Genomic DNA, 10,644 nt, shown 5'->3' on the forward strand with positions numbered 1-10,644 from the left:
GAAAACATGATTTTTCTCCTCCTCCTTGCAAAGGTCTGAGCTACAGCATTTCTAGGAATTCCTGTTGGCAGGATTTCTCTTTTAAGTTTACGCCATGTTCCTAGTCCTGAACCCAATGATGTTAAACAGCACAGGTAAACCAACTCTGATTTTTGGAAACTTCTGTCACTGAGAGTGCATGCCAAGATAAACACAACCAAGGATGTGCAGACTATGAGGCTCCTTCTTTTTCTCAGGTAGTCGTATTTCCAGAATAAAGACTAAGGCTCAGTTCTGCTGCTGTTCATAAACTGAGAGGGAATGTGCCCAGAAGCACATGCAGAAATGGATCTATTTTAACTTTTCCTTTTCCCTTGGCCACTGAAGTGCTGCCCACCCGCCTGTCACTGAGCAGTTCTTGTGGGATCAGTGGACAGTTTATCTGCTCAAACATTTACAACCTGAGGATGAAACGAAGACCTGGAAAGCAAAATGGACTGCAGTCAGCAGTGGCGGGGGAAAAAAGAAAGCGAGCCACCAAGGTTCAAGGATGCACAGTACCTCTAATTTTTCATTTCAACAGACATACATAGGTATTGTTCTTATTTTCAGTAACGCAGAGGATCGTGCTTTTTACCTCCTCGGTGTAAAAGGAACTACCATGATAAACGGTAACTTTGGATCAGGGGAAGGACCTGAGGCGTTGAAACAGGCAGCAGAAGATTCATGGCACATAAAGGCTCGCGTCTCAGAATCAAGCCTACTTCACACATCCCAAAACATCCGATACCCTGGTAACTAGTAATACCCTGAAAAAAACATTCTAACTCATTTTTACTCACATGAAACATGACGTCTAGATCAGATGAGGATTACTCACCAGAGCAAATTTTTCATTTAAAATCATGCCTTACAGCTATCATGGAAAGCTGTTTGCTATCCCCCAAACACATATTATCTGATGTTATATTGCTTTATGTAGATAAAATGGGCACTAAATCAAATTCGTAAGCTGCAGCTGCTAATCAATATGCTTTAGTTGAAGACTACATCCAAATATTGTTTCTTAGAGCTATTTGTGAATTTCAGATGTGTCATTAAGGATAAAACAGATAAAGAGAAACTACTTCACTACTTCTGGTGTCTATAAAATTGAGCAACTTCATCCCTTTTGTTTTATTCTGAAATGAAAAATCACAGCCAGCAGGTCTCTCATCTTATTTACAATAAATTAGTGATGAAGGGGAAAGGGTTGTTTTTCAAAATGGTGTAATTATACGGTCTCAAATATCATTCTATAACCAACCGTCTCTCACCCCAGCTTTTAAAAGACACCTTAGAAAATACCAGGTTTGGGTTTCTTTCTCTTGCCCTACCAGATAGGATCCCAAAAGGCAGCAAAATGAGCTTCCAGTTTGTACCTGCACTTGAAACAGCTTTTCTTCCAATTGGATATCAGATATTTGAATGAGCTAAATTAAACATGGGCTTTAATGTGAAGCATCCAGCTGGGAGTTCTGTCCTTCCGATTTTAGCCCTCGTATGAGGTTATCTTGTTAATGGACAAGAAATTTTATATTTCAAATAGAAAATTATCATTGGGTGCACTACAGTGAAGACAGAACTTAAAAACAAAACAAAACCAAAAAACAGTGAAGACCCCTTTCCTCCCCAATACAGTAAAGTCCCCTCTCCATTCTTTCAGTTCAGTTTAAGTCATACCCTGACATAACATCTGAGGTTAAAAGTCTTGAGGCTTTCAAGGCATTTATTCCAGTGTTTCCAATTTAGGATCATTTTCTGCAGGTGCTCCCTATAATCTTTGTTGAGGTCCAGACTGACCAGCCTACAATAGCAGGGAATGATTCACCAGGCAGCTACTCAGAGATTTATTTTTAGTTTTGGCAAGAGTGGGAATAAGCAGGCATATACTTTGCAAGTTTATTCGAAAAGTTCACTCTATTTACTAAATATTTATTTTTTGTCCCAAACCTGCAATCCTTAGTAGTATCTGGAATAATATTAAGAAAATTGCCCTGCAACTGATGTAGCTGAGGTTGAACCTCATCTGCTTATTTCCATTTATTTTGTCAATATGTCACTGTTTGCTTCTAAAAACAAACAGCAACTACTTTCTCAGCTGCCCTATTTCCTAAACTTACTTTCTGATGCATGACCTTTATAAAGGAGATGAGGAAAATACCTATATTAAGAATGCCGACAGCCTTTTAATAATTCAATGCACAGAAATACACTATTGTTATAACTGAGCAAGTATCCTCCAATACAAAAGAAAGCTTGAACTTTCTCCAATTCAACAGTTAAAAAAAAAAAAAAATTCAGATGCTCCATAAAACACTGTCTTTTTCTGTATCAGCTTAATTCATTTACATGTGTATAGATTGCTTAAAGCTTTATCTTACGCTCAGACTGAGAAACAAGAGGACTATTTATGTGCAACAAGTTGGCTATGGCCAACGGGGCTTCTCACTCCTGGCTGTGGTACGCAGGTGAGCAATAACCCGAAGATATTGCTGCGTGGCCCTTGCACAGAGGGCGGGGAAAGCGAGACGAGGCAGTCGGCCCGTTTTCTCATGGATCTAGTTTTTCAGTGGCTGCTATCAAATTCATTGAAGCAAGGATTTGACTGAGCAGGAAGATAGAATTACGTCTCCTTCCCACAGCTCAAGGTCAGGATGACGATGGAGGATGGCTGTGAGCGAGTCATTTTATGTGCATTTATTGACTTTGTATTCTGACCAAATTTCCAAGCTGAAAGTACCGTACACAAGGATTAAGACATGGCTAATATTTAGTCACATATTAACCAGTATTGATATCGAATCTTAACAGCAGCCATCTGAACAGCATACCGGACTTCTTCTTAAATAAAACCTGAATTGGTAGATATCTTGTGCCTAGGTAAAGACTTGCAACTAATAAACCTGAGACATTTCCAAGGATCAAATAGAGGTTCACTGTAGAAAGAGGTAGCTCAGAGGTACAGAAGAGAGGAAACTGTATTTTCACAGCAGTGTAAGGATTAAAAATGCAGAAAAGCATCTGCATGAAATGTAGAAAAGACTAGTCTGCATACTCAGGCCTCTGGATAGTTCTGAGGATCTGACCCTCACAGCTCACGCTAAACCAGACGTACGAGTGAGAAATGCACCAGAGCAGTATCTGCTTACTTGTTCTTCCATTTTGGGGACACACATACAAAAAAAGGTTCTTTGGGCCCTAGAATATACAAATACAGGCAGAACTTTTTTTGCCTGTAATAAATACAGACATGTTGCCTTCCAAAGGTAGTATGACAACCCTGGCAGCAAAGCCACCCCTTTCTGCCTCCTTTCCCCTGCCCTGGGCTAACTGTAGCTGAACTACGGTTCTTCTTCATCCCTCTTTCTGTTCCCAGCTTTTAAACTTCCTTCCTTCTCTCTCACACCACTTCGTCTGAGGCTGGGTTTGCTCCAATTTCTTCTCAACAGAAGGATTTCAGATGTCCCTCGACTGAAGAGGCTCCACATAAGAAAAGCATCTCCAAGGAGAAACTTTTAAGAGCTCCCCCCACAACCCCCCAGCTCTTTGCCTGGTCAGCAGGTAGTCCAGAACATAAAAAGGCAGTCCAAAACCAGTACCTTGTCATTTTACTAAATGAAATAAAAAAAGCATATGTCTGCACATTGGGTGGAAAAAAAACTTTTATGGAAACAGGTTTGATGCTACAGTCCCTTTGTCCTCGGGTTTCAGAGTCTGAAGGAGTAGCTGAATGAAGCACCAGTAAGTACCTAAGCCAGCCAGGTTGTCTGAGTTTATCGCACAGGAGCTTTCAAAGTTCATTATCTATTTTTACACACATTGAACCATGGGGCCCTTGCCCAGCATCTACTGCATCATTTCAGTGATCGTCAGTGACTGGTTTAATCCATATTTTCACCTCAGCTCTCAGCTCGTTTCTTTTCGGGTCACGTTTTATTTTTAATTGACCTTAAATCATTAGTTACAACCAAACAAAATCATAACTGGATAATACTTGACTGCTAGGAAGTAATTTTCAGTCCCTGCCACTATTTAATATCTCACACTCAGAAAAAGTCTAAAACCATTTTAACAATATAAAGTATGTTGCGAATGCATTTAAAATAAATAGATCGGTTGTTGCTACATCACCTACTATCAAGAAATGTGTAATCGCCCAGTGTTTTCAGCTGAGTTTGCTCTGTAAGGCACACCACCAGTACAAATCTGGCTTATAGTTTACTTGTCCAAAAATCCAGGAGCTGTTAGAAGGAGCAGACAGTTGCCTGAGTTAAAGCACATTATCTTGCTATCAAAAGAAATCCTGGGAATCTTGCTTCACAAGCCTCGGACATGGTAAACAGTAAAGAACATTTCCAGTGGTGCCCAAGCCAATTTCCCCATTAGGAGTACAACCCTGCCTGTGCTCTCCAGGGCTGGTCTCGTCTCCCAAGAAGAGTATTTACATTTTATCACGCAATTTCTTCATCAAAGCTTCATTATGCCAGTTATCACCAATTATGCAAAAAATCATGTGTTCCCTGGGTAAACAGCGTGAATTGCTAGATAACAACCAGCCTCCCTCTATAACAAAACTATGGGGACCAGCCTCTGAAACACCTGCTTATCATTACACAGTACGAAGAGGGAGAAAACCAGCCTGGTCCTGCCTTTTGCATATTTAAATGCAACGCAATGTGGGGTATGGGCGAATGCAAGTGCCTGCCCCTCACGATACCTCTCTTTTGACCCCCACAGGGAAGGGAAGGATGGGTTCACGGCATGCCTGCTAACGGCAGGGCAGGAGCACATACGGCACCGCCGGAGGTCCTCGGCCCTGAAATTAGACAAGAGCATTTCGTTCCCCCCTTCCTTTGGTAAGGCAGCACGTGAGACGAGAGCAGCAAAGCGCCTCCTCGGCCAGGGAGCCGGGAGGAGCTGGGTCACAGGCCTGAGAAGTCAGCACGTTGGCTCCTGGCAAGGGCTGAGGGAAGGTACAGAGAGCCCAGCGTCAGCCCCGGGATAGCACCTTTGAGTCCGCTCACCACAGTACAGGGAGTGGGGTGTTTATTGGTGTTATTTTGTTAAGACAATCACATCGTCCCGTCATCCGGGGGTTTGGTCTTGGCGGTGTTCATGTAACCCAGCACGGGACTCACTCGTCTGGCGGAGGCGCCAGGCTCCCCGCGGTGTCCAGTCAGGTCTGGGGAGGCCGCTGTCACGCACCTCCATGTTGCCCACTGGGCCAAGCAAGGCCAACCCTGGCTGTGGGACACCCACACGCTCCGGCCACCTGTCCTTGCCGGTGCTCTGGCCACCCGTCCAAGTGGCAGCTCCTCACAGGGCCACGGCTCCGGGGGCGAGGCCCTCCTGGGCTACTGGCCCCCTTGGGCGGCACAGCCGGGGGCACCGCCGCCGTCGAAGACCTCGGGGCCGTCGGCCAGCAGCGAGGTGCGCACCTTCCTCCTCTCCTTGAAGCGGCCCGAGTGGGAGACGCGGAGGCTCCGGCGGTTGCCGCCGCCCGCCCCCGCGGCCTCGCCGCTGCCGAAGGGGGACGGCTGCTCCTCCGGGCCGCCGGGGCTGGGGGGGGCGGCGGGGGCCTCGCTGGCGGCGGCGGGGGGCGGCGGGGCGGCCGCTGCTTCCTTGGGCTTCTTCTTGCTGGTCAGCGACTTCCACCAGGGCCCCGCCGAGCTGCCCTTCACGCCGGCGCGGGGGGCGGCGGTGGCCGCGGCGCTGTCCGCCATCTCGGGCTCCTGCGGGGGCGAAGAGAGCGAGGGCGGGCTGGCAGCCGGGCACGCCGCCACCCCGCCCGCCGGGGCGCCTCCGCCGCTCGGGGACCCCTTTCCCCCAGCACCGCGGAGGCGGGCAGCCCCCCGAGGCGGGCAGCGCTTCTGGGGGAGGTCTGCGCTTCCCGCCGGGCGCTGCCGAGCCGGGAGGGACGGCTCTCGCACGGGCGGGCGGGGGGGCGCGGGGGCAGGATTTCGCGCTTTGCCCCTGGCCGAGCCCCGGTGACAGGCTCTGGAGCGGCACCCCGCCTTCCCCCGGGCGGCCGGCTGAGTTAAAGGGAAACACAGCCCCGGAGCTGAGCCGCCGGGCCCGCTCCCGGCACTCGCCACCCCCCCGGCCCCAGAAGTGGTCCCTGAGGCCCGGCACCGTGGGGCTGCTGCCGCCCCGCGGCCCGGGGCCGGGATCCGGCGCACTGGGGGCTGCTGCCGCGGGGCGCCGCGCCCTCCCCGCCGGCTCCCGGCGCAACAGGTACGGGGGCGACACTGACCTGCGGGTCCCGCCCGCGGCGGGAGCGCGCTCCTTCTCCCCCGGGGAAGCGCGGCCGCTCCTCCCTCCGCACGCCCCTACGGCTCCATCGCGGCGGCAGGGAAGGAGGGACGAGGCCGCCGGGCGGCGGGGAGCGGCGGCTGTGCGGCGCGGCGGGGCGGCAGGTGGCGGCCAGCCCCGCGGCTCGCCCCCGTGGGCGGGGCGGCGGCCCGGCCGGCCCCGGGGCCGGGGCGGCTCCGCTCACCTGCCCGGCTCCCGCCGCCCGGGGCGGGGCAGCGGCCGCGGCCGGCGGCCCGGTGGGGGGGGCCGGCCCCGGGGTGCGGGGGAAGGTCGGTGTCCCCCTGAAGGGGCACCCGGCGGGGAAGGGACAGGGAGGAGGAGGAAGAGGAGGAGGAGGAGGAGGAGGAGGAGGAGGAGGGAGCCTCACTGCAGGTGAGGCGGCACGGTAAGGGCATAATGAAATCCAGGGCTACCAGCGGTGGATGCGGTGTTGGCGTGCATGGCTGAAACCGCAACGCGTTTCGTTTGTGCACACGATAGGTGTGCGCAGGCGACTATTTTGTAGCCTTGAAGAAAATAGAATTGTCTTTAATTGCCCATCTTTAAAAAATGAATGTAGCTGACATGCTGAGAGAGACAGTGCCGTCTATATAAATATATATACATAATATATATATAAAGTATAAATATTAGTTTATACTTGAACTGGCTTAGAATTGGGACTTTGAATTTCTGTGTGATGATATACAGCCATACAAATGCCTTTACTTTTTTTTATTCATCCAGAAAGGGGAAAAAAAAAAAAAAAGATTTGCTTGTGCTACACCATGTGTTAAAAATGGTGATTTGTTGTTTGGAGAACTACGCCATGTAATATTGATTTGATTCTTAACGCCCCTTCGATCAGCTACACATTCAGTTACTCAAGGATGCCTGTGATCATACGGAGGAGTCCGTGAAAGCAGTGGTATTTCAGCTTCATCTTCTTTTGCAGATCAACCTCTGCTGCTCGCAGCTTCCCTGAATAGCCCATGAAGACACGTGGAAATTGGTGAATGCAGGTTACTGAGGGAGAGGAGCCTGGGGTGTGCGCTTACATTGCTCTGTAGATTGCTCTCTCCAAACCCAAAGGGTTTTGGACAGGGAAGCCTGCATGCACACACACTTGAAAGCACTCTAAGCTGTCTATCATACTAACTGATGTCAGCAGCAAAAAACCTCTCCTATGGAATAAACCAGTAACTTCCAGGGAGAAAAGATGGCCTTTACATTCCCTCCTGACAAGGAAGCAGCAGCTACCATTTTCTAAGATGCATAGCACCAGGGCGTTGGGCTCTGCTGGGCCAAGGGTAGCAACAGATACAAGGTCAAGTTTCTCCCAGTGACTATAACTTAATGCTATGCTACTCATTTGTATCTATGGTGAAGGAGAACACCAGCATCTCTCCTCATCTTGTGTCCCAGGAAAGCACCTGGGAAAAAGGGAGTTTATGGAAAAATCAGGGTAAATATTATTATTAAAAGTCCTTTTCACAAAACATTGCTGGTTGACATTTATAGCTTCCATTCTGGTTATAGGCTTATATAAAACATTTACCACCGTATTACTTGTTTATATTATTTTGATTACCATAGGCCTGACCTCTTAGCTCACATAATGCCAAACGTATATCAAATCAGAGTGTTTTTTTCCGTTTAGCCTGTTTCAAAGAATCTTACAATGCAAGAGATTTGTTCTTTTTGACACTGCACTGAAAGCAAGGTCTACTGAAAAGAGACAGGCAGGTTGGAAAGCTTTGTAAGAAACAGTGCACGTGGGAGGGTGCTGCCTGCATCTGTGTGTGGCTGCACAGGAGAACAGCAAAACCTGCTCTGCATTCGGAAGTCACTGCTACGAATCAGTCACAACATGCTGTTCCCCAAGATTGTCACTAAGGTTAATGTTTCTGTAAAAACAACTCTGACAGTGAAAATGTTATGTTCTGCCCCTTTCTTACTGCAACAGTACTTGTTGCATGCCTTCTGTATGCATGTATTTACAGCATATTGATATAAAAGGGAAAGTAAAATAACCCATTGATTCTTTCAATGCATGGAAGTTAACTACTATATTCATTTAATACAGCTGCTGCAGTTATATTATGTCCTTTCTTTGCAGGAGGAGAGGATAAAAATTAATGGGGTTTTGTAGTCCCAACTAGGGTGGATGCGCAGGATTCTAGCAGGCACCCCAGTACACTGCAAAATAAAACTGTATGTCCTTTTCTCCTACATGGTAACATGCTCCTTTTGTGTAGGATTGGACCATATTGACATAGGTTCTCTTCATAATTCTGTGGGCTCTCCAAAATTCAGAAATACCGTGGTATTTTCAAGTTTTAGATTCCCAAAGACTAACTTTAATGCCAGCTCTCAAACTAACTTTAATGACAACACCTAAACTGTTACTGCAGTGAAAAGAAAAGAAAAAAAAAAAAAAAGGTGTTTGTTGCACTTCCCACCATCCTTTTTCCAAACTTTGCAGATGCTGCTGTGTTCAGGTTGAAACTGGGCTCTGCAAACCTTAGATTACCAAACGACACTCTTACCTAATTGTGTTGAGGGGACCCATTCTACTCACAGTAGAAGAAAGGCACCGTCCACTGCAGACATCAGCCTTCCTGACACTGTGGACTACCCAGTGTCCAGCTGCGCTCTGGAACCTTTCGGTTTCCAAAAAATAACAGCAGCTTTAACCCTGATATTCAATGCAGTTATAATTATACCAAGGGAATTCAGCGACGCCTTCAGAAACATAAAGGGCACTAGTGAATACTGATATCAGATCTCTTATTTGCCCTGAAGCCCCACACCATCTGGCAAATACACTGGACTTTTGAAACCTGGGGTTCTCAAATGCTAACCTTAGGGCCAAGGACATGTTTGAGCCTACTGCAGAAAAAAACATACGGCACTGGCACCTATAAACAGCGGACCTCTTCTTGGGTCCATGTTTCCAGCAATATTCAACAGCGTGCTTGATTCTTCAAGTTTTGATTCTTGAACTCTAACCCTGACCTGACATACAACTGAGCAATTGGCCCTTAGAAAGAAAATTTGCGACAGTGATACCTGCTGGCACAAGCAGGCCATTTAGCATTAAAATCAGTTCTTGAAACTCCTAGATCTCAAAGCCTAAATGTCACTTTAATTTTAACCAGGGGACCCCTGTGTAGAGGAAAAGACCACACAAAGAATGGGCTCCCATCCACATCGGGCTGTCTACTCTGACAAAGGCAGCAGTAACCTCAGCCCTTTAAGCTTTAGATTTCCAAGTGCTAGCAGCATCTCAAACCTTAGCCTTTGCCGTATCTACAGGAAGGACTCCAACCCTTTTGTAAAGGGGAAGAACATTTTCCCTGTTGATGCCAGTCTGCTGCTTAAGGCTGTGGGACTGCAGCATCCATACCCAGGCTATGCCTGTCCTGCCAAAAAAAATAGAGCCAGGCAGTGGGTTTGAACCCCGCACCTGGTGAATTGGCCCTCTTCTTAGTGGTGCCTCCCTGGTGTGGTTTTGGCCTATGTCATTTATAACCCACTCTTCAGGCATGGTTTGGAGGCAGTAAGAATGAGGAATTATTCCCCCTAGGCAGAATGGACAAAACTACACCAGTTTGTCTCCCTCCATAGTCCTCCAGCTTTATTGCAACAGGTTTTGCACCCTCAAACACTTCAGTACACAACCACTCCTCATGTTACAGTCTAGGACATGCATTGCACCATCTCAGCCTCAGGGTATGAAAATACCAGTTTGATGGGCTGCAGCACAGCCCTTCCATTATTACAGGCGCTAAATCACAATTTTTGATTCAGTGCCTCTAGAAAACAATGTACTCTGAAAGGCCACAGGTGGCACCATGGACCCCTGGGGGGACCTCAGTTAAGTACAATGTAATGTGGACAGGGCAAGTCGGCGCTGTTCAGCATGGGAGAGGTCCTTGACCCCATTTTATTGAGTGACACAGATGTAGTCTTTCCTAATCTGACTTCCAGCACTAGTGCAGACAATATCCTCGCTTACCTGGGCCCTAACAGTAGCTCTACGAAGGGAACTAGGCCTGTAGTGGAACGTAAGGCGGTAGCATGTGTTAGTGCTAGTGCTCATCCTCACTGAATGGGAAGTTCAGCTTTGTTAATAAATCTGTCTCAGAACAGCAGAACACAACAGATTCTGAAAGTTTCCCTTAACAATACCTACACCTATAATGAAGCCCAAAACTTCATCAAAACAGACCATAAACACAGCTCCTCAAACCTTCAGTTCCTGACCAGCCACCAGCCCTTTCTTGTATCCTATGAATTCATCCCCACACCAGGAGCAGACAGAGGAGT

At 47.9% G+C, this 10,644-nt stretch overlaps 1 protein-coding gene across 1 annotated transcript; it reads right to left on the reverse strand.

Moving 5' to 3' along the window:
- Nucleotides 1-5,375: 5,375 nt before the first annotated feature.
- Nucleotides 5,376-5,744, reverse strand: PRR15 (proline rich 15; the record flags this gene model as incomplete). Its single annotated transcript, XM_082329450.1, has 1 exon — nucleotides 5,376-5,744. One exon carries the CDS (start codon nucleotides 5,742-5,744, stop codon nucleotides 5,376-5,378), a length of 369 nt encoding a protein of 122 aa, XP_082185576.1.
- Between the last annotated feature and the right edge of the window lie 4,900 nt (nucleotides 5,745-10,644).

Source organism: Platalea leucorodia (genome assembly GCF_965183815.1).
Source record: "Platalea leucorodia genome assembly, chromosome: 1".
Classification (NCBI taxonomy): Eukaryota; Metazoa; Chordata; class Aves; order Pelecaniformes; family Threskiornithidae; genus Platalea; species Platalea leucorodia.